The sequence below is a fragment of the Moschus berezovskii genome, chromosome 4, assembly GCF_049115385.1.
Source record: "Moschus berezovskii isolate FMDL1 chromosome 4, NW_MosBer_1.0, whole genome shotgun sequence".
Lineage (NCBI taxonomy): Eukaryota > Metazoa > Chordata > Mammalia > Artiodactyla > Moschidae > Moschus > Moschus berezovskii.
In genome coordinates this window covers 28,920,630-28,945,370 of record NC_142463.1, presented here as the reverse complement: position 1 = coordinate 28,945,370, position 24,741 = coordinate 28,920,630, and the positions used below count along the sequence as shown (strand labels likewise).

Genomic DNA, 24,741 nt, shown 5'->3' with positions numbered 1-24,741 from the left:
TCGCAGAGGGAGGAGTCGTTTCGCTCTAGTACTCGCGATGTTTGGATCCACTTCCTCTCGCCTACCTAGATGTTCGTAGACCTAGAGGTGGGGCGGGAGGCGGCAGTTTCGGACGGGTCAGGGCGGAGCTGAGAAGACTACAGAGGCGGAAGCAGCGGCCCGCGGGGCGGGGAAGGGGCTGGTCCCGGAAGGAGGAGGAAACCTTGAAAACAGCAACAAGCTGTGCTGCTGTGACAGAGGCAAACAAAATGGCGGTGCCGAAGGGGAGCTTATGGCTCAGGGCCCAACTGGGGATCCCGCCGCTGCTGCTGCTGGCCATGGCCCTGGCCGGAGGCTCGGGAACCGCTTCGGCTGAAGCGTTTGACTCGGTCTTGGGTGATACGGCGTCTTGTCACCGGGCCTGTCAGTTGACGTATCCCTTGCACACCTACCCCAAGGTAGGGCCCGTCCGAACCGGGCTACAACCCTTCCCTGGCCGCCCATCTTTCCGCTCTCCCGCACCTCTGTCGTTTCTGGGAGCCTGATTATTGAACCCACCCTTCAACCTTTGTCTCCCATTTATGTGGCTCCTGTTTTCTTCCCCAATAATACCCGCATCCCGCTCCTGCTGTAATTACCGGAAATTTGTGCCGCACCTACCCTGTAATAGGCCGGGAACAGAAAAATAAGCAAGACACGACCCCTTTTTTTCTGGGGCTTTATAGGGAAGGCGGGGGAAGGGTGGGGAGATAAGAACGCTCGGAGGGGAAGGAGGATCCACATGATTAATGCAGGATCCTCACTTTCCAGGGATGGCTGGGCGGCGCGGGGTGCAGTTGCAGATACACCAGTCCACAAAGGATTAGGTCTTAACCCCCTCTTACCTTAGCGTCTCTCTGGGCTGGAATCCTGCAATCTGTACCTGGAGTGAGACAAGTAGATAATTCCACCATAGTATGAAATGTATTAAGGAGTTGGGAGACACTCAGGAAGGGCTTTCCGCCTGTATTGAGTAACTGTGTGCTAGGTGCTGACACTGGGACTGCGATGGCTTAGAGAAAAAGCAGTTAGGTTTCTCCATTCAGAGAACTTACCTTTCGGTGCAGCAGAAGACAGGGGATTCGTAGAGTGGGAAAGAAACGAGACTGGCCCTCGCAGCGGATCACATATTACGAAGAGAGTGACCCTTCTTCCTCCCCTCCTTGTCCGCCCCTAGGTGCAGCCTTTCCTTTAATTCCATTCCACTTCTCAAGTTGTTTTTGCAGCTTAAGAACTGTTGACTGAGCATCCTAAATTGCATGGTTTGTCCCCCGCCCTTCCAAATATGTGATTTGGGTATAAGCCCCGCCCCCCACACTACTGCCTTTCTTTATAACAGCTTGTGCTGGTCTTTCTGGCCTTGTTTTTACTTTGTCTTCCCTCCGCTATATGGTTAACCATGTGGCTAGGCCTCTTTGCTCTCTCAAACTACAAAGTGGCTAGGAGGACAAGTTTAGGATGTTCCTTATTGGCAAGTGCTTTCAGGCTTTTGAAATGAAGAGTTCTAAATGCTGTTTCTGCCCATATGTCTGTTTACTGCTGGGTTTTACATTGCTCGAGGATTATCAATCTTAAAGAAAAAGTGTGGGAGAGGGGGCTATCAAATTATCAGAGACAAATATATCATTAGCGATCAAGAGAGAGAAAAATGAGGAATTCTGACTTCTAGACTTTTAAATCAATGTGTACTGCTCCTGAATACATTATTTTCTTCTCTTTTTATAAACCGCTCATAAGTAAGAGGATTGTATGAGGAAATTAATAATGATTTGGTCTGGAATTGGGCAGAGATTTATTTTGTATCTTTATAGTGTTTGGATGTACTGGCCTTCCCTCCCACCCAGCCCCGCCCTTTTTTTGAGATTTTCCTAGCATATTTATAGTTACTTGAGTACATATGTTGGAGAATAAGCAGTTTAAAAGGTTAGACATTTCTGGAACCTCTGTGTACTTTTATAATATCCACTACTTTCTAACAATTGATGTGATATCTATAAATCTATCTTACTTTTTCAATAAAGCTATTTTCCCTAGGAACTCTAAATCACCTGGTTTCCAGTCCTGGACTTAAAGTTTATAAACTCCCTTCTGTCTTATTAGCCAGTATGATGGGAGATTTACCTCCATTATCCCTAATTCTCACCCTGCCAAGTTGGGCTTTTCAGCTGAGGAAATCAAGGCTCTGAAATGTCCAGTGACTTGACCTAGGTCACAAAGCCAAGAAGTAGTGGAGTAGCAGGAATTCAATCCTAAAACTGGCTACACTGTACTTCTATTAATAAAGTTGTAGATTAAAAATATTCAATTATTTCACTGACGTCCTTTGGTCCTCCATCAAATTATTGTGCTTTATGGTTTGGAAAAAAGCAATGGGTGTTATATTATTTAAATTTACAAGTTCCTAAAGCCTCTCTTGGTCTGGTATTTGTGACTGGCAAATAGAAATTTCATTTTAATGACTCTTATTCAAAATTATTTGTTGCAAGAAAGCGTGGTGCTTTACTTGTTTGTAGTAGGTACTTAAAAATTATCATATTTCACCCTTTAACTTTCCTCAGAAGTAGAATTGTGTAACTTGCCTGGGTCCAAATACAGTAGACATAAGTCCTGTTAATAATAAAGGTAATTAGAGTCAGCCTGGTCATTTTTAAGAGTGTGGGCTATGGAACCTTACAAACCTGGTTTCATTTCCAGCCTTACAGTTACATATCTATGTGTCCTTGATAATAAATTCTCATGACACCATTTTGTCAATTGTAAAAAAAAAAATCCTTACACCTTGTGGAGTAAGTGTGAGGATTAAAGATACATGGTACTCTTAGCACAGTACCTAACGCATGGCAACAGATAGCTGTTTCCTTTGTCAAATGTCATAAGGCCAGTTTGGTATGTGCAGCATATGAGGAGTGCTGAATAAGAGAAAATAGGTTGACTTAGCTTAGGATAAGAAAATGCGTGTAAAATCTATAGATAGCGGGGTTCCTTTAAGGAGGATTTGGTCTAAATTAGAGAAGGTTTATTTTATATAGCTTGCCAGTAACTTTGGATGCATAGGGCATGAAACATTGTCTAAAACATGAAACACTTATTTAAAACAAGGATATGACTTAATAGCTACCAGTTGAGTGCCTGCTCTGTGCCAGGTGTCCTATGATATAATAAGTGTTAACACCATACCTGGTATATTGTGGGTGCTCACAAAATATATTATTAATGTCATATCTGTTTATTAGTTAGCATACTACTAATGATGCTATGGATATAAAATAATATGTAAATAAAATATAAAATCCTCATCATATTTCAGGATTGACATGTAAGTATTGTCACTGTTCTACAGCTAAGGAAATGAGGTTGAGAGAGATTAAGACCCTTGCCTAAGGTTTTGCAGAATAAGTGATGAGGCTGAGCGACTAACTAGGGCTAATTCCTGAACCTAGACTCTTTTACCATGCTACACTGTCTTCTGAAAATCGTACTGGAGGGCTTATTGGATTGGTTTAATAAAAGAAAACATATCTGAAAGCAAAATGGCTTGCAGTATAGCTTATACTAATAAGCTCATACTTCTCCATGCCATAGTAGGAAGTATGTCGTGCTCCAAAGACATGAGAGAATTCTACTGTCTTACAAAAGCTACTCAGGTATAAAATTTACTTTAATGGTTAAAACTCTTTCAGTTTCACTGTAACAATAAACGCAGCTAGAACGGACATCCAGAAATGAACTACTTTCAAAGTTGTATAAAAAAGATTGTTTAATATTAGACAATTAGGATGAAATGGTTGGATGACACACTGATTCAAGGGACATGAACTTGGGCAAACTCTGGGGGATGGTGAGGGACAGGGAAGCCTGGTGTGCTATAGTCCATGGGGTCGTGAAGAGTCTGACATGACTTGGAGACTGAACAACAATAGGTAGTAGACTGCAGGCATCTCCTCTTAACAGATTGTTGCTGCTGCACAAATTTTACTAATCCTGCTGGAAAGAAATGCATAACTTTGTATTCCATTGGTTGCTAACTGGTATATGCACATGCTGTTTCCTTCCTTATTAGGTGCCTGCCAGTTTGTACACAGTGGATCACACAGTAAGTTGAGGGGGCTTCCCCACATATACTGGTTTGTTTCAAATACTATACATTTCACCAAAGGAAAGCCTGTTGAAGACATTGTCATTAGGCTTACTGAGCATTTCACATTTTCCAGCAATGAAGAATCTTTCTTAAGCTCTCACACAAATACAATGTTGCCTACAACTGTTATTTTCTGTTTTTAAAATGTATTATTATGATTAACACTACGACCATTTATTGAGCACCTTCATTGTTCAGGGCACTGCACTAGAAATAGCTGTCTTCCAGCATTATTAAGGGGTTTAGAGATAATTTATAGCTTTTATTTCCTTTTTGACGTTTATCAATAGATAGGTAAAGTAATGTGCACACTGACCTGAAAGGTTTTAATCCAAGTCTGGCTGATTCCAATGGCCTTTTCCATATGTCACATGTTGCCCTTGTTTGTGTTTTCAGTTTGGGTAAACTGAGTTTAAAAAAATCCTTTCATTTAAGCATTTTTCTAAATGTGTACCTCACTTTGTGGGGGTCTTTATAGCATTATCTGCTATGTAGAACTAGTCATGATATTTTTCCTGATAGTCTTGATGTTTTGTATAAATATTTATGTGGCAGAAGTACACCATTGGGCCTAAAGTACTTGTTTTCTCATTTTTGCCTCTATTAAAGTTCTGATTATGTCACTGTTATTTTTATTTTCAACTTTTCCCCCCAAAATATGACCATGGAATGTAGGAAAAGGGTGATGTTTTTATGTACTTGGTTTCTTGATATCACTTATTATTTGTTTGTTTTGGATATCACTGTTAAAATAAGAAATTAAAACTTCTTTATATGGCAGACTATATAGTCTTAAGTATTACCTGACTTCTATCATTTTTCTTTCAGTTATAAAACTTTTATTGGACAATTTATAATAAACCCTACTAACTTTGCTTTCTTTTTGACTTTTTTTTCCCTTATAAGGGAAAAATACTATTTTTTTTTGTTAATCTTCCCTGTTCTTGACCTCCCTAGGAAGAGGAGTTGTACGCCTGTCAGAGAGGTTGCAGGCTGTTTTCAATTTGTCAGTTTGTGGATGATGGAATTGAGTTAAATCGGACCAAATTGGAATGTGAATCTGGTAAGATCCTATGCAAATGACATCAGCAGTATATAATATTGGTGTTTTCTTTGAGTTGTGTTATGCTTTTTATGTATTTTCCTTGGAAAATGACAAGCATACTATTTAAACTAGTCATCAAGCATATTTTAATTATTATAAAGTTGAACTTCTAGTAGCTGCTGCTAGAAATTTCATGGGCTTTAAATTTCATCTATTTGTTGAGACAGTGTTTATTTGGTACTATAGATAGGAACACCTTTGTTTAACCAAGTATTTGGTTTAGGCAAATGTAATAGTGATTACCCGTCTCATAATTCATCACTATCCTTTCAGTGGATAGTATAATTTTCCTAAGCCTTTCAATCATAGGCTAGTTGACTTAGCTCCCAAGTTTTTTTTTACTGAATCAGGCCTTTGACTCAGTATTTAATAGTGTATTCTTTGTGAGTCATGCCAATAAAAGAAGTAACTAGAGTCTTTGTCATCTCTTAAGCCACTATTCTTACCTTTTGCCCAAAGCGATGTGTTTAATAAAAGAAACCTGTAATCAGGACAAAATTGATATTTAACTTTTTAAAAACTATAATGGAATTTTCTTCATTCATTACCTTACACTGTTTATTCAGTGCAGTGGGAGGTAGCTTTCTCCCTATCACTATGCCACTGTTTCCATCTACCCTGTGTGATATCATAACCTCTTTTTTTATGGCTCAGTCTCCTAACTGGCCATCTTTTTATGTGCATAAGACTGTTCAGTTTATTGTCTAGTACCTTCGAGAAGTATACTACAAATGCATGACTGGGTGGAAAGAAAAATAAAAATTGTGGTGTAAAGTGTTATATCACAGGAAAGAAATGGCTGTAGTGAACTAAATGAAGAGCGTATATATAGTAGAGACTCCTTCCAAGTTTGGAATCCTGCTGCAGAACATTTTCAAAGTTCAGTTTTCTCAGATTTTAGGATGTTAAACTGATTGTTTTCTTCTTCTTTGCCTTGTGAATACCCTTGCTGCTGAACTCAGTGATCCAGTTCTTAACAGTAATATCATATATTTGTATAAATTGCTAAAGTATATCATTTTGTTCAACCCCATAAAGTAAGTGGTATTAATTCTGTTTTAGACATAATAAAAATCAATAGTCAGAGAGGTTAAATAGCTCTACCTAGGTCACATACACAGCCAACAGATGATGGAGCCAGAATTTCAGGATGCCAATTCAGTGTTTTTTCTTTTCTACAAACCTTAGCTATGAGGTTCACCTCATATGAGTGTCATCATGTAGCCAGAGCCTGAGTGTGTAATTAATAGATTTATTCCTGAAACATTTTACTTGTGGGAGGCAGAAGATATGGGATTTTAGTAAAATAAAATATTTGCTGTTATTGCCAAATATGAAAATTCATATTAATGAAATACTTTTTAAGTGTAATAAATTGCTTTATAAAATGCCAAATTCCTTACTTTCTATTCTATCCCTTTTCTTTCTCTCCTCTTTTTTTCTTATAATTTACTGTTTTTCTCTTCCAGCATGTACAGAAGCATATTCCCAATCTGATGAGCAATATGCTTGCCATCTTGGTTGCCAGAATCAGCTGCCATACGCAGAATTGAGACAAGAACAAGTACGAAATAACACTGTCCTTCAGAAATGCCTGCTTACATTATACTTTGTATTGAAATGTATATTGTTCACATGATCCTATTTCAGTATTATATTTTATAATTAGTCTTAAGCAAGCAAATTATTTTTGCAAATAGAAAAGTCAGTTATTTTTGTATAATGCTTTAATGTTAAGAGGTATGTTCACACCTATAATCTCATTTTGTTTTTTTTCTCGGTCCGGTGACAGTATTATCCCCATTTTGCATATGAAAAAACTGAGGCTCAGATAAGTGGAGAGTTCCTTTTACCCTATCTGCCGTTACCTTAAATCCGCATCATTTCTCATCTGCATTATTAATTAGCTTCCAATCGGTTTTCCCACTTCAGCCCCTTCTAGTCTATCATTTAGTCTGTGTCTGGATATTTATTTTCTAAATGGAAATCTCATGCCGTGATTCTTCTATCTTATATTCTTCAGTAGCTTCCCATTATATACAGGTTTAAGTTCAAACCATTTATCACAGCCTGGCTTCTGATTACCTCTTCTGTATCATCTCTTAGAATTTCTACCCCTCATATTCTATCCAAGCATTTGGGGAAAAGTTTTTGAATTTTATTAACTTTGGCATAGGAAATACAACCACATGGTGCAGAACTCAAAAGGTAAAAAAGAAAAAAATATGTATATATATACACACATATAGTTGACCCTTGAAAAACATGGATTTTAACTGCGGGACCATTTACACTTGAATTTTTTTTTCTTAATATTATACTGCACTACATGATCTTCAGTTGGTTGAATTCTCAGATGCAGAATCACAAATATGGGAGACCAACTATAATCTGTGTATATTCACAGATTTCAGCACCCCAACCCCTGCCATTGTTCAAAGATCAGTTATATAGTGAAAAGTTTCCTACCCGTGTATCTCTTAGCCACTCCATTTTCCTCCATAATGTAGCCAGGGTTACCAATGCCAGAGGTATTTAATACATATACAAGGATACATGTATTCTTTTTTAAAATATAAGTATAATTAAAGACTGTCTACTCATTTTTTTCCACTCCATATATATTTCAGTATATGGATATATCCCTTGTTGATGGACCTGTAGGGTTGTTTCTAATTTTTTTAGATTTACATATAATGTTGCGTATTTTTCACATATTTCTAGAGTAAAATCATAGGAATACAATTGCTGAGTTAAGTATATGCATTTTTAATTTTGAGAAATAGAGCAAAATTGCCTTGTATGGAATTTCTATCGGGTTTTAAAATTGAGATATAATTCATACTCTAAAAATCATTCTTCTGAAGTATTTAGTGCAGTAGTTTTTAGCCTATTCCAGACTGTGCAACCATCATTACTATCTACTTCCACAACATTTTCATTATCAAAAAAAGAAATCTCTTACCCATTATCAGTCACTGTCCTTTCCTCCCCCTCCCAGTCCTTGGCACTGTACTACTTTTATTACAGTTTTAATTTGTGTTTCTCTTACGAGTAACTTTAAACATATTTTCTAATTTTTAAGACCCATTTTTATTTCCCTTTCTCTTAATTATGTACGTACAGAGAAGTTCTTAATGTTTATAATATGTTAATTGTGAATTATTTCTTGTTTCTTCTGTATCCGCCTAGTGAATCCTTTTGACTTAGGGCAAGTATCATGTCCTTTGTGAAGCCTTCTTAACCACCTCTCACCCCAGTTTGGGTTAGATGCCTCTCCCCTTACACATGTATCACCCTGTGTTTCACCTCTGTCCTACATAGGTTAAACACAGACATGTGGATAAATAAAACACACATGGTTTCTGACTCTTAAAATTTATAATCTCAATGAATGCTTATTCAGTGAACTAATCAATGAATGATTTCACAGCTTTTAAGTGGAAAAATTAGATCACAAATACATATCTCTTCTAATTCTAAAAGCTCTTCCCTCTTAATAACCCCATACTGTCTTTCTTTTGAAATATAGCCAGAACCAAAGCTATCCCTAGAGTTCAGCGAATGGTATCTCATGCTTATTCTCTAGAGGGGCCCACTGCTGTTGAATCAGTCAATAGTCAGAATTGAAGGGGAGGCGATACCAATTAATGTAAAAATCTCATCAGTAGCTTACTGTATGTAGTCAGCCAATAAATACTTCCCTCACTCTGCCCTGTTGTCAGATATCTCACATTTTATGCATATATTCCTTGGATTGATTTTTTTCCCCTCCTTTTTTCCATTGGTGTGTTACAGGATGGTTCATTTTACATGAAAGTATTAAAGATTTGTCCCTTCCCCTTCTACCTCTTGAGGCCTTGCTAATCCTTATTTAATCAAAAGAGAAGAATTAAGATTATCTACATTTTTGGACCTAATTCAGAAGCCTGTTAATTTGATAGAGGTGACAGGGAGCTTATATTGTATTAGGTGATACATTAAAGGATCCTAGGAATTTAAGCTTCTCATGGTTAATTGCATAGATAATGAAGAGTTTACTCTGATGCTAATGATGATAATAGAATCAATTGTTTTATACTCTGTCAAAATAAGGATTTGATTATGTTGTTCTTTTGTATATGTGTATATAAAAAATAATATATTTCACCTTGATTTATTTATTTTTTTTAAGCTCATGTCCCTGATGCCAAAAATGCATCTACTCTTCCCTCTAACTCTGGTAAGATCATTCTGGAGTGATATGGTGGACTCTGCACAGAGCTTCATAACCTCTTCGTGGACTTTTTATCTTCAAGCTGATGATGGAAAAATAGTTATATTCCAGGTGATAACTGTACTTCATAGATTCATTTAAATACTAGCAGTAGTAATGTATATATTTTAAATGTATCTTAGCATAGAATCACATACTTAGTCCCTTACAAATATTTATTATCAAATAATAATTACTTTTTAGCCTGCATTAAAACCTACATTGGGCATCAGGACCCAATGTGATTTACTCCTCCCTCTGCCCATTGGAAATCTATTTAAAGCCTATTGATCTGTATCTAACAAGATCTCTGAGTCTTCTAAATTTTAGAGTGGTTAATTGATAAAATGAAACCTATAGATATAGGAGCGGAGAAGGCAATGGCACCCCACTCCAGTACTCTTGCCTGGAAAATCCCATGGATGGAGGAGCCTGGTAGGCAGCAGTTCCTGGGGTCGCTAAGAGTTGGACACAACTGAGCGACTTCACTTTCACTTTTCACTTTGATTCATTGGAGAAGGAAATGGCAACCCACTCCACAGTGTTCCTGCCTGGAGAATCCTAGGGACGGGGGAGCCTGGTGGGCTGCCGTCTATGGGGTCACACAGAGTCTGACATGACTGAAGCGACTTAGCAGCAGCAGCAGATATAAGAGATAAGAAAAATTAATGTAGTTTGAATATAAATAATGGTGTGTATTTATACCACATATAGATATTAGAGAAAAGCAGTGGGACATAATTTTTATTTGTTAATAGTGTTTTTCCTCTTAACTCTGATAAGAGAGCTTGTTGAAGAAGCATGTTGCCTTCTAGAGAGAAAACTTTTCTCCCAGTTCATTGTTTATCATGGGATATGATAATTATAGCTGCTGTTTAGTGAAGGTTCATGTGTACTAGACATTTATATATATTGTCTCAGCTCTCCAAACAACTTCATGAAGTTGCATTACAGCTGTTTATTGATGAGGTAACTTCAGGGTTAACTTGTTTAAGGTCACACTACCAGAAGTAACAGAATTAGGTGTTAAACCTGGGTTACTTTAGCTCCAAGGTTCATATACCACCCTACCATGATGTCTTCTTTTTAATTTGGTTGTTAATTATTATTGCCAAGTGAGTGGCTTACTATAACCCTAGTATGTGATTTTTAGCATCATCCTGAGTCTTGGGTACCCTGTAATTTGGTAATATGTGAAACACAGAAGGAATTTTCTCTTAAGTTCATGAATAATTTCTATTTCCTAAAGCTACTTAAGTTGACTCTTAAGAGTAGAGTCCTTCATTCCTGATTAGGTGTACGGTTAACTGTTTTTCTCTTTGTGTCAACTTAAGAATGATTATGATGGAGAAACCCCCTACTCCAGAGCATCAGAGCTACGTGAAGATGTAAAGTATGGAGCTGTTTGCTATGTTTTTAGTCACTTAGTTGTATCCGACTCTATGCAATGCCATGGACCGTAGCTGGCCATGTTCCTCTGCCCATGGGATTTCCCAGGCAAGAATACTGGAGTGGGTTGCCATTTCCATCTCCAGAGGATCTTCCCAACCAATCCAGGGATCGAACCCACATCTCCTGCATTGGCAGGCAGATTCTTTACTGCTGAGCCATCAGGGAAGCCCTAAAGTATGGAGTATTGAGCTATAATTTATGAGTTACTCATACGTAGAAAAGAATAGAATGTTTCAGATGAGAAAAAAATAGAGATGTGTTTAACCAGAAATTTTAGTAGTCTACCAAATTAATCCTTATCAACCAGAATTAGAACTCATTTTTTACAGGGTATGATATTAGTGTACTATGTTGTAATCTGTCTATATTTTTCTTTTTTGTTGTTGTTATCAGGAAATTAAACTGACTATTCTTGACAATGATAGAAATCTGTTTCTTTGCTAGATACTGAATCTAGTGCTTAGCACAAGCAGTTAAAATATATTGTAGTTACTGTTTTATTTTTTATACCATACTTCTGTTACTTTTTCTCAATTTGAATGTCTATAGAGATATGTTATAGAACTTGCTACTGAGAAAGGCTTAAGAAGTACAAACAACTTAATTGCTTTCTTATCATTTTAGTCTAAGCCAGAAATCCAGTATGCACCACAGTTGGAGCAGGAGCCTACAAATTTGAAAGAATCGTCACTAAGCAAAATGTCCTGTAAGTTTTAAGTAGCCTAGGATTAAAAACGTTAGCAGTCAGATCTGATGGTGGTAGAATTGGTTGTATGATTGTTGGAAGGTGAATAAATAACTTAAAACTGTGGTCCTCAAACTTTACTGTGCATTATGGTCTGGAGAGCCTATTAAAAGCATTTCTGAGCCCCACCTCCAAAGTTTCCAATTTACTCGATCTGGGATAAGACATGAGAATTTGCATTTCTAACAGATTGCTGGGTTCTGTTCATGGTCTCGGGATCACACTTTGAGAATCACTATTTTAAAAACATTTAGTTTTCCTTTAAGGATGTTTTGCGTATGAACTAAGGAGATGTTCTGGTATCTTCCAATAAACTAACCAAATAGTGAAACTACCCTGAAAATATGTTTTTATTCTCTTTTTATTTCTATGCTAGAAGTGAATTTAAACTCATAGAAATATAAAACATCAAGCTAAACCTATGCTTACCTTTTTAAATGTATTAGCTCATTCCTTATCTTATTAACTTTTTAATTGTTTTGGTGGGTGAATGATGACAGCACATAGCACAAGGCCATCTTTAACTGTATCTTTTTATTTTTTTTAAGATGTATTTATTTTTTGGCTGTGCTGGGTCTTCATTGTCTCTTGTGGACTTTCTCTAGTTGCAAAGAACAGGGGCCACTCTTCATTGCAGTGTGCGTGTTTCTCTTGTTGCAGAGCACGGGCTTCAGTAGTGCGGTGTGTGGACTCAGTAGTTTTGCCCCCCAAGCTTTAGATTACTTACTCAGTAGTTGTGGTGCGTGGACTTAGTTGCCACACCTCATATAGGATCTTCCTGAAGCAGGGATCGAACTCTGGTGCCCTGCCTTGGCAGGCGGATTCTTAACTTTTGGACCACCAGGGAAGCCCCATCTTTAACTTTAGATTTGAACAAACCATTCTGTTATTACATTCAGACATGGAAAGCATCAATGTCAATAAAAATTTGAAAATAAAATAGGAAATTCATAATGTTGTATAGTATCCAGTTGGTTTTTAATGTGCCAGAGGAACTTGCATTCATTATACCAGATTACATTTACAGAAATAACTGGGTACAATGTGTATATCTAGAAGCAGTCATTTGAGACCCCCCTTTTGGAATATAGGATATCATTAACTTGTATCTTATTATTTCAGCAGATCTGCAAATGAGAAGTTCACAAGCACATAGGAACTATCTTGAAGATGGAGAAAGTGATGGCTTTTTAAGATGCTTGTCTCTGTATGTATTCCTCTTCACTTATGTGTACAGAAGATAAAAGCTGGCTTGTATCAGAGAGATGCAGTCCTTTTTATTATTTTAGAGTTATATTAACTGCTCAAAAGTAAAAAAAAAAAAAGCACTTTTTTTCCCATCTTTTCCCTACCAAAAGTGTACTTTTGGATATTTTAGTTTGTTTAAAAGGTGATATTCACTCTAATAAAACCCCAGGGTTTTTTTTTTTCGCAGTACAGAAGCACTCTTGTTCTCATTGGGAGTCTTTGATTTATGTTACAATATGCACTTCTTCAGACATCTCAGTTAAGCTTTAATTTAGTTGGAGGGCCAACTGTATATATATTTTTTTCAATTAAAATTTTAAAAAATAAAAATAAATTCTCCCACATAGTTCAAACTTAAGTTGTTCAAGGATCAATTGTATTTACATAGCATTTACATTTTATTAGGTATTATAAGTAATCTAGAGATGATTTAAAGTCTATAGGAAGATGTGTGTAGGTTATGTGGAAATACTGTGCCACTTATAAAAGGGAATTGATCACCCTCAGATTTTGGTATAGGAGCGGGTAGCAGTCCTGAAACCGTTGTCCTGGGAGTACCAAGGGATGACTCTGTATTTGAATGGTTTGAGGGCTGGATATTCATTTTTATCTCCATGGCCATACAGGAGGCTAGGGGAGATGGATAAGGGCTATAGATTAAGGAGGGCTTTGTGTTCTATACTGAGTGTCACCTCCATGCCAAAGATTCTTAAGGAGGGCAAGGGAAAGTGGACTGGCAAGGGTAATGGGTACCTTGTGCCCTCTTGGGAAGAAATATCAAGCCTTCTAGAGTGAGGAGGGTTTTATCAAACTATGCAACCTGCTGCTCCTCCAAGGAGTTCTGATATGAGCCTTCCCTGTACAACCACCTGCAGCCCCTTGCCAAAAAAAGGGACAGTAGCATTTAGTGATAGCTATCTACCCTGTGAGCAGAGAGGTGAACAAGTGGACTGTTGTGGCTCAAGTGTCACACATCCGTAGTCCAAACTGCATGCTTCCTATAATTTCTTAGAGTAGAAATAGTTTCTTGACAGGTTTTAATCAGATATCAGATACTTTTTATTTTAAAGGCTAGGTAAGAAAATAAGAATTGAACTTCAAATTTTCCCTTCCTTTTACTTCTAAACCTGCTTTTGATTTTGTACCAAAAAAGGGGAGTTTTTCCTCATTCAGTGTTTTGGATTTTGTTGCAGTTTGATAAGTTTTATGAAACCTAAGTTATTGCCTAATCTTAAGGTACCATTTATTCTTTTTTACCTTTTTGGTCACGTCACTCGGCTTGTAGGATCTTAGTTCCCCAACCAGGGATCGAATCCAAGGCCCCAGCAGTAAGAGCAATGGGTCCTAACTGTTAGGCCATCAAGAAATTCCCTACAGTTTATCCTTAATACTACACTACCTAGCATCTTACTGGTGCCTTACTACCCTAATAACATTTTGTCATTATATGCTATTATTTTAAATCTAACATTTTAAAAATAGCTTTTTCTTTGAATCTTAATCTATAGTTTGGCAAACAATAGGTCAATTATGGAAAAAACTCCAGTTACTAATTCTTGTAACTAGCCTTCTACACTGAGATATTTTAATCATAAGAAAAATATAACTATCTTTTTTTAAGATATGCTGTGATGAATACAGGGTGCCTCATAATAGATATACTCTTGTAAATTGAAATTCAAGTAAATTGTGGCAAATTAAATATTTGAAATATAGTAGAGAAGCCTTCTGGAAGCCTGTTGTGAATCCTTTTATAAAACAAGTTATTGTTTCATAATTTGCCTTTTCTGTACCTTAATTCTTCGGGCTATTGGGTTTTCTTAAAGCAAATGTTATCTTAATACCTTGCAAAAATACATATATTTGTGTAGCAGTATACAGTTTATAAAACACTTTGATTTGCTTTATCTCATTTAGCAATTTTAAAAAATCCTTAACAGTAATTTGCTTTAATTTTTATATTTAGCAGAAAGCCAATATGTCTGATTTTTTTAATTTCTAAAAGTTATATAACCATGTTATAGAAGTTTGAGAAATGGAGGAAAGGACGTTATATCACCCTAATATATTAGCTATTATAATGGTTTCTTCTGTATGTTTTTTTAAAATAGTTTTAAGGGTAGTACACATAAAATTTTGTATTATTAAACTAAGTATACAAACTTGATTGCCTGTAATTGTTAAGAGCCTCTGTTCTTAGTGTTCTGCAGCATTAGCAAAGCTGTTGCTTTTCTTTCCAGTAACTCTGGCTGGATTTTGACCACGACTCTTGTCCTCTCCGTGATGGTGCTGCTCTGGATTTGCTGTGCAACTGTTGCTACGGCTGTGGAGCAGTACGTTCCTTCCGAGGTAAATTTAACCCTAACCCTTAGGCCATTTGAAGACTGAGCCGTATCATTTCCGTTTTTAAATGTTTTGTTTGTTTAGCTAGAAAAACAAAACATTTCTACTAATAGAATGAGAGAAAATTTGGTGGTTTTAATCACACACATGGGGGTTGGCACACATCAGAATTACAGGTTTGCAGCATAAGCATTACTTCCCAGTTTTCTGTCGTGCTAACTACTATAGTGACCAGTGTACACTGGCTGACTTGAGTTCAGTGTCTCTCTTCTTCCTAGGTCTTTTTTTTTTTTTTTAATTTTATTTATTTATTTATTTTTGTCTGTGTCACATGGCTCGAGGGATCCTACTTCCCCAACCAAGGATCAAACTTTTGCCCCTTGCAGTGGAAGCACAGAGTCCCAACTACTGGACTGCCAGGGAATCCCCTCCATAGGCCTTGGAGACTGAAAAAAACACATTGAAGTGTTTCTAAGAAACATGTACATAAGAAAGAAGGCTTGTGGAACTACTTCAAATTTTAAATTTAACATTGCCACAAATGTTAAGGAATAATTGTTGCTTTAGAAGCATCAAGGCTGAAGCGTTTGATTTTGAGTAATGTGTTTTGCTATACTCTGAGAGAGATAGAACACTGTCTTGACTTTCTTAATTAAAATTTAACTGGCCCAGGAATCATAAGGTAAAGGACTTTTGTTTCAGAAAATGCCTCTAATTTGATGATTCAACTTAGCTTTAAAGGAAGAAAAATTATTTATGTAACTGAACATAAGATAAATTCTATTGACATCACATCCAGCTGAAATAAACTTTAGTTCTTGTGTGCCTCCAAAATCCAGTAGAAAAAGAGTGAAAAGAAGGAAGGAGGGAAATTAAAATAGAATCTGATAATAAGTAGTTAGCATGTCCCTAGCATGATGCTTGAACAGTACTCTTATGTTCACAGACTATAAAGATATGCTGTAAGATTTACACATGAATAATGATTCGGATAATATTTTTCATGTTTTTATTAAGACCATATGGGATATAGGCAGGCAGAAACTGGGACAGGATACACTTGATCTTAGCCAAAAGGCCGAGAAGCGATGGGACAGGATAATGTCGATAACGTTTATATAGTTGTTCAAAATTTACAAAGTTTTCATGAATCTTACATGTCCAGCGCACCTCTACAGCAGGTTTTATTATTCATTTTGTAGGTGAGTAAATAAGCTTATGAAGTTTAGATAACTTTCCTGGGGTTGCACAGCTATGAAAGTTTTGAGCCTGGAATTAAGCTCCTGTCTTTTGACTCTGCAACTCCTATGTCTTTTCTTATATACCATCTTTCCTCCAGCTGATCAGCTATTTAAGTGGCACAAATAATAAATATATGAAGTGTTAAGGAAAGCAGAGAGTATGTGTTAGATTTTCAGGGTAGGTCATGAGGGTCTTGACCTGAACTTTGAAGAATGATATGGATTAGCAGAGAGAGAAAAGTGGACAGTTTTTTTAAAAATGGATAAAGTTAGATAGGATTGCCTTGAATTGTGGAAATATTAGAGAATGGGTAAATTTCTAAAGAACTCATCTGTTTATGATACCATCTGAACATCCTCTTGCGTATTACCTACTTGTGTTCTTGTTTAGTTCTGATGTCCTTATTTTAATCATTTTTTTGTTTTTGATAAAGTAGAAGTTAGACATCTTACATGCTGCTGCTAAGTCACTTCAGTCGTGTCCGACTCTGTGTGACCCCATAGATGGAAGCCCACCAGGCTCCCCTGTCCCTGGGATTCTCCAGGCAAGAACACTGGAGTGGGTTGCCATTTCCTTCTCCAGTGTGTGAAAGTGAAAAGTGAAAGTGAAGTCGCTCAGTCGTGTCCGACTCTTAGCGATCCCATGGACTACAGCCTACCAGGCTCCTCCATCCATGGGATTTTCTAGGCAAGAGTACTGGAGTGGCTTGCCATTGCCTTCTCCGAGACATCTTACATAGGATTGCCTTAAATAAAAATTTAAGAAAAAAAAAAGGATTGCCTTTGCCTGTTAACTTACTTTTGAACTGCCCCATGCACTCTAAATCCTCATGGTAGCAAAGCTACAAACCTGTAGTAATAAATCTGTTTTATCCTCCATCACTAGGGAAATTGATATGTGACTCATATCAGGAGCTCATTGTCTGTGGAACCTCTTTGACACTAGGAATTTGAACACTACCAGCAACATATGGTTCATGTTTTTGAGCCGGGATGCTCAAGCTCTTACTGAAACTGTTCCTAGATGGACATTTCATAGTTCTTACTCTCTTAATCTCCTTACTTGACTTACAAAATGGACATCTTCTGGTGGTGTTTAGACATAGCAATGGCTCTCATTGGTGTTTGATTACATCTTACAGACCTGGGAATCTATCCCTCCTTTTCAGATGACTTTTGAGCTTTCTCTTCCGTTTAGATGTTGTCTCTGCTGTGATATATTTTGTCTTGATTGTATAGTTCTAATTCTGTGAGAAGTTCTCTTCCATTATTTCCCTATTTGTTTATAGAGCATCTCACTGTTTTCGCATGTGCTCCCCACACCCCTGGATCATGAAGCCTAAAGCATTAGAACCACATGTGGAGTCCTATTAGCAGTTATTACATTCCCTCCTGATATCTGCATATGGGTGTCACTTTGCCCCTCTCTAGAACTCTTCTTCCTGCCGTTAACAATCAAGAATATGGTGACACCCTCAAAGAATATATACTTTTCTAAGATATATTTTCAAGAAAAATGTATCAAAGACAGCTCTTTGCATTCACTGCTTTTAGGCTTTACTTTGTATTTGAAACCACACTAGCTAAGTAGTAATGTTTTTTCAACTCTATTTTTAATTATAAAAGTTCTATATATTTGACATAGAATTTATAAAGTTATATATAAAGAAGCAGGAAAAAAATCACTCATCTAGAACTATTTTGTATTGCCATTTTAGTGGATTTCTTTTCATTGAACTATATCAATACATATTAATGTTTTTAAAATATTGCAGTATAGATACTCCTTTTGTGATATTTTCTCCTTAATTTACTGTAAAAATAGCTGAGAATTTAAGTCACCTGCTTTAAAACTTTACTTTCATAAAACCTTTTCATTGATTTTATTTTTGGAACATAAATTACTTCTGACCCCTCTCCATAGTAAAATGAGAGTGCATTTTAACTTATATAAGCAATGAGCAATCCTATTTATATTTTGTTAATAGAATTTACATATATAATCCTGTGTGTTTATAGGAAATCAGAAACCTGCTGAGAGAATATGTTTGTCTTCAGTATAGACCTGGTATCTTGAGCTCAAACATGAAATATTAAAAGCTTCCTTTTCAGGCATTACAAATAAAGCTTGAAATATTTGTAACAAAAGCCAGAAATGTAGTCTTGGAAACTTATGAACAGCTTTGCTCTTCTTATTTAGGAAAGTTCTGAAATAACTTATCTTTAGGCTTTTTTGCACTTAGTAAATATTCATCACATATCATTTAATAGTAGTGCCAGAAAGAGTTGGCATTGGTTGATCTTAAAGCAGTATCATTTTGAGTAACTTGTCTTACAAAGATTTTGATCCTTATTTCTCCACTTTTTCCCCCTGCTCTTTCACGTTTATGATGTCATTTTTTGGGGAAACATCATGAAATAATAATGCTTTTCTCTTGTTGAACTATCTATTTAAGATAGTAAAGAGTTGTCGTTCATAGTGATCCTTGTCAGGCAGGTCAAACCTAACTTATAAAAACAGGGTTCAAGTATTGGATATTCCTCATATCCAATCATATCATATCCAATCAATCATATCCAATCAGTCATATCAGGCAACCTCAGAAAAGTCCCGAAATAACAAATATATAAATGCTGCCTCTGTTTTCTTATTATCTGTTTGCTTCCTTTTTTATTTGCCAAACCCATGATCATCTGATTTCACATGATCAGTTAAAAAAAGCTTTAGAAGACTCCAAATAATATTCACGTTAGTAAGTCACATATACTTACTGGTAACATACAGTGTGCCAGGCCCTGTTCAAGAGATTAGAGAGACAATGAAGAATAAGATCACGATGAACAAAGTTAAATGTTAAAGGTTTCAAAGACTCGAGTAGAATGAAACATGTTTTAAACTATAATAAACATTATTTTCTTTGTCTTAAAAAAAAAGACCAAGAATCTTGCTGTTTCGAATCTTTAAGTCTCAAGAGAGACAATCAAAAAATTATATAAATGTCAGAGCTGCCATAGCTTTTTAATCTAAATTCTGTTAAGAAATTTAGTTTTGCTGTGTTTTGTTGTTCTTTCTCAAGGCTTTATCAAATGTAGTAAGTTTTTGTATACATATATATATAAATAGTATGTGTGTGTATATATATATATATATATATATATTAGAAAACCTATGGATTTTTGCCTAGTTGAAAAATGTATGACATTTTGATTCCACTTGTCTAAGTATGACTAGAACTTCTATTCTAAATTTCTAACTTACATTCACTCAAAACTTTGATATAGTTCCATTTATTCTTGCATCTAATATTATTGCTTAAAGACTAGAAAGCTTATTATCTTAGTGATTTTTTTTAAATTGAGGCTTGAAATTTCTAATCCAAGTTGAGAATATAAAGGAATACTTTGTGTAAAACAAAACAAAGCAAAATAGGAAATTAACATGTGATATAGTATTATTAACTAAAGTGCAGATTTTGTTCAGATTTCACAAAATTTTATGCTAGAGTCCATTACTTGTTTACTTACCTTATTCAAGATTCCACCTAGTATTTAGTTGCATTGAGCAGCTTTAGCTGCATGTAACAAACTCTGATAAATTCAGAATTTTCATTTTTATTCTGTTACAAATATTTTCTAATTTTCCTTGTTATGGCTTCTTAGATACATCCGTCATTTAAAAGGGACATTTAATTTCCAAATACATGGTGTTTTAAAAATATCTTTAATATTAATTTCTCATTTTGATATTTATTTCTCATTTAAATGCTTGCTTCTCTGCCGTTTTTTCAGTCTTTAACTTTGTTGAGGCTTTTGATGGCTAAGTCAAAGATCTTGGTAAATATCACTTTGCACTTGAAAATATGTGAGTTATTTTCAGATATCTTTTGATGCTGATTTCTAACATAATTACACTGTGATAAGAGAACAGACTCTGTAAGATTTCAGTACCTTGAGACCATGAAATTTTTGACCTTTGTTTTATGCCTCTGCATGTGTTCCAGGGTCTCCTAGTTTATGAGAACTTGAATGGAATTTGTGTCCTACTGTGTGAAAATTGTATAAACCGTAATTATGTTGAATTAGCTCATAGTTGCTTTTCAGGTTTACTATATCCTTCTACTTTTCTATTTGTTCTATTAATTTTTGAGAGTTTGATATTGAAACTCCAGATAAAAATCTTAATCTGTCTACTTAAAAAATAATTGTAATATATAGTGGAACTATATGTAACTTTGTATTTTCCAAGTCTTCATAAATGTATTATCTTACTTTCATAATTTAAGAAAGAAAGAAAAAAAAACTGAGTCTAGGAAAAGATCTATGTATATATAATAACTTGCCTAAGATTGCCTAACCGGTTAGTGAAAAGCCAGGCCTAAAGCCCAAATACATATTTAGTAATTAAATTTCGGAGAAGGCAATGGCAAGCCACTCCAGTACTCTTGCCTGGAAAATCCCATGGACAGAGGAGCCTGGTAGGCTGCAGTCCATGGGGTCGCTACGAGTCAGACATGACTGAGCGACTTCACTTTCCCTTTTCACTTTCACACATTGGAGAAGGAAATGGCAACCCACTCCAGTGTTCTTGCCTAGAGAATCCCAGGGACGGGGGAGCCTGATGGGCTGCCATCTATGGGGTCACACAGAGTCGGACACGACTGAAGTGACTTAGCAGTAGCAGCAGCAATTAAATTTAAGTTTTAGAAGTAATACATGTGACATAAGGGGCTTCCCTGGTGGCTTAGACAATAAAGAATCCTCCTGCAATGCAGGAGACCTGGGTTTGATTCCTGGATCAGGAAGATCCCCTGGAGAAGGGAATGGCTACCCACTTCAGTATTCTTACCTGGAGAATTCCATGAACAGAGGAACTTTGTGGGCTACAGTCCAGGGGGTCACAGAGAGTCACACGAGTGACCAACAGTGAGCGATTAGTAAAATTGATCTCCTCTTTCTCAGTTCTCAGATAAGCCAGTCAGTAGTTTTAAAACATTTTTCCATGCAGTTGCCTTTTTAAAATTTTAGACTTTTAATAATTTGAGACTTTTAACTGATGTCCTTCTACTATAGATGAGGAGTTTAGTTCCCTTACACTGTCTCTCACTTCCATCTCTTCACTTGCTAGTTTTTATAATGTGTATTATTATTTTGCATACTTTTAGTGAATGCTTTATAAATTTCTATTGACTTCTTATTACTGCTTTTCTCTTTCTTCCCGTACTCTTAACTCTCAATTTTCATTAGTTAGATCCTTGAGAAGTAAATGCATTCTTCTGTATATATACTTTCAGACTCTGCTATCGGTTGATCTGAAAATTCAAAATCCACTAGACAGCATTTACAGTATTACAATTATGTAGATATTCAAAATAGAACCAAGTACAGTGGTGATTAGAGTCACATGAAAGCAAATTATAAATCCGAATTACTTAAAAGTGTTCCAGGAGAATCTTCCAAATCTCTGTGCTTAATGCAAGGAGATCCAACCAGTCCATTCTAAGGGAGATTGATCCTGGGTGTTCATTGGAGGGACTGATGCTGAAGCTGAAACTGCAATACTTTGGCCACCTCATGCGATGAGTTGACTCACTGGAAAAGACTCTGATGCTGGGAAAGGTTGGGGGCGGGAGAAGAAGGGGATGACCGAGAATGAGATGGCTGGATGGCATCACCGACTCTGTGGACATGAGTTTGAGTGAGCTCCGGGAGTTGGTGATGGACAGGGAGGCCTGGCGTGCTGTGATTCATGGGGTCGCGGAGAGTCGGACACGACTGAGCGACTGAACTGAACTGAACTGAATAGAATGTTTTTTTGTTTTGTTGTGTTGTGTTCTGGCTTTCATCCCATAAAAGTCATCTCAGTTGCCACTGTTTCTTGTATATTGCTTTCTTCCTTAGATTCCTCTTTACTTTTGCTGGAATACCTCAAGTAATTTTTTTCATAAAGGATACTTGGGCAGTAAACTTTCCAACTTAACACATTTGAAAATACCTTTATTGTTCCCTTGTATTTGATTGATAATTTGGAGAAGGAAATGGCAACCCACTCCAGTATTCTTGTCTGGAAAATTCCATGGACGGAGGAGTCTGGTGGGCTACAGTCCGTGGGGTCGCAAAGTCAGACACAACTGAGCAACCTCTTTGATTTTCACTTGAGAATACAGAGTAGCCACAAAATCACTAAATGTACTGATTAGAGGTTATCCATATGCTCCCATCCATTTCTCTGCACAGATTTTACTTTTTCTCCTTGTTCTTTTAGATAACTTCTTCCATACAGATGTTTGAAATCATTTAAACAGTTTCTGTCACTGTTTCAAGGCTTATAAATGTTAAGTAGTATTTTTCAAGGCTTTTAAATGTTAAGTAGAATTGTGAAAGTTTTTCTTTTATTGTGCCTCAGAGCAAATTATCACCCAAATAAAATCAAAATTATTAATTTGGATTTTAAGGAGGCCTCACTCTATCAGATCCATGTCCAATCCATCAACCATTGAATTTGTCTTGAAAATTTTCTCTTAACTGGAAAAGCATCAAGTACTGGGCCACCTCCTTGTTGAAGGATTATTATTACCTTGAAACAGTAGACAGCAGGCCACATCAGAAATGTGTTCAAGTAGGCAGCCATCATGACAGTCACTTTTAGAACATTTTCATACCCCAAAAAGGAAACTCATAGTAGTAGTCATTCCCCATTTCCTCCAAGCATCTTTAGCAGCCATAGACAATCCATATGTGTGGTCTCTTGTGACTGGCCTCTTTCACTGAGCATTATGCTCCATACTGTTGCACATATTGGTATTATAGATACTTAAACTTCGAAGGTGCTCTTTATTCAACACCTACTAAAAGCATCTTTCCAACATTAATATTTCTATGTGGTTCTGTGTTTTTTAATACATATTTATTTTTTACTTATTTATTTATTTGGCTGCACTGGGTCTTGGTTGTGACATGTGGGATCTTCTAGTTGTGGCTTGGGAACTGTTGGTTACAGCATGTAGGATCTAGTTCCCTGACCAGGGGTCAAACCTGTGCTCCCTGCTTTGGGAGTGCAGAGTTGTAGCCACTAGACCAGCGTGGAAGTCCCTATCTTTTTAATATAGTTAGTTGCCCTGTCAATAATGTCAGTGCTCCAGTTTTTAGCTCACAGAATCAGAGATTTATTGCCACGTGTTTTAACAACAAAATATACCCCACCTCTTAGTAAAAACTTTTCTTTTTCTACCTTTAGGAGATAGACCTGTATCTAAGTAGATGTACTTTCAAAAGATTTTAGACATTTCCATTATACTTCAGTGAGTTTTATAACATTTGCCCTGATACTGTGTATGCTTTCATTCTCTCATTTTAGTATTTTTTATGTTAGTAACAATTTGAACTTTTATACGTTTATGAAGACCTTTCTGTCAATGTTAAACTATTTCGTGTATATTTTTTGTTTTACTCACAGACTTAAAATCATACATACCATTTTCCATATATGTTAATTTAGAACATTTAGTAGCAGAGGAACTTACTTCAAATCATTTGACCACTTGGTTGGAGAGATAAGGTCTTAAAGGAATTGATCACTCAAGGCATCAAGCATCCGTAATCCATGCTCCAGAATCAATACCAGGTGTGGTATGACCACACTTACTCCTTTTAAACCTGAGCAATTTTTCCTGATACTCAGGTATTAATTTGTAAGTATTTAAGTCAGGACATGTGGAAAATTTTTACTTTACCGTCCACTGGGAATTGAATCACATATCTATAACACTTTGAGTAAAAGGATTCTTGAGGATGTTTATAGAAATTCTTCTTTTTTTTTAACCAAATCTTCAACATAATAAATTGCTATTTGAAGCCTTACTTGGAGAGGTTCCTAATGATCCAAATTGCTAATATTCATTGATTGATTTTTTTTTTCTTTTGCAGAAGCTGAGTATCTATGGTGACTTGGAATTTATGAATGAACAAAAGCTAAACAGATATCCAGCTTCTTCTCTTGTGGTTGTTAGATCTAAAGCTGAAGATCATGAAGAAGCAGGGCCTCTACCTGCAAAAGTGAATCTTGCTCAGTCAGAAATTTAAGCTTCTTTTTTCTTTTTTTTTTTTTAAGAAAAATGGAATAGACATCTAAATTTCCATTCCTCATAGAGCTTTTTAAAATGGTTTCATTGGATATAGGGCTTAAAAATCACTATTAAA

The 24,741-nt window shown here is 36.2% G+C and overlaps 1 protein-coding gene across 4 annotated transcripts; it reads left to right on the top strand.

Annotated features, from left to right (window-relative positions):
• The first annotated feature begins 150 nt into the window (after window positions 1-150).
• On the top strand, window positions 151-24,648 carry TMEM59 (transmembrane protein 59). Of its 4 annotated transcripts, none has more exons than XM_055403583.2 (9): window positions 151-437; window positions 4,079-4,111; window positions 5,114-5,219; window positions 6,731-6,825; window positions 9,436-9,588; window positions 11,593-11,674; window positions 12,836-12,920; window positions 15,202-15,310; window positions 24,469-24,648. In XM_055403583.2, the coding sequence occupies exons 1-9, from the start codon at window positions 249-251 to the stop codon at window positions 24,622-24,624; spliced, it is 1,008 nt and encodes a 335-aa protein (XP_055259558.1). In that variant the 5' UTR covers window positions 151-248; the 3' UTR covers window positions 24,625-24,648. The 4 variants fall into 4 exon arrangements, with proteins under 4 accessions (XP_055259558.1, XP_055259560.1, XP_055259559.1 ...); XM_055403584.2 differs by having other exon boundaries at window positions 159-437; window positions 12,839-12,920; XM_055403585.2 differs by lacking the exon at window positions 4,079-4,111 and having other exon boundaries at window positions 156-437.
• Window positions 24,649-24,741: the final 93 nt, after the last annotated feature.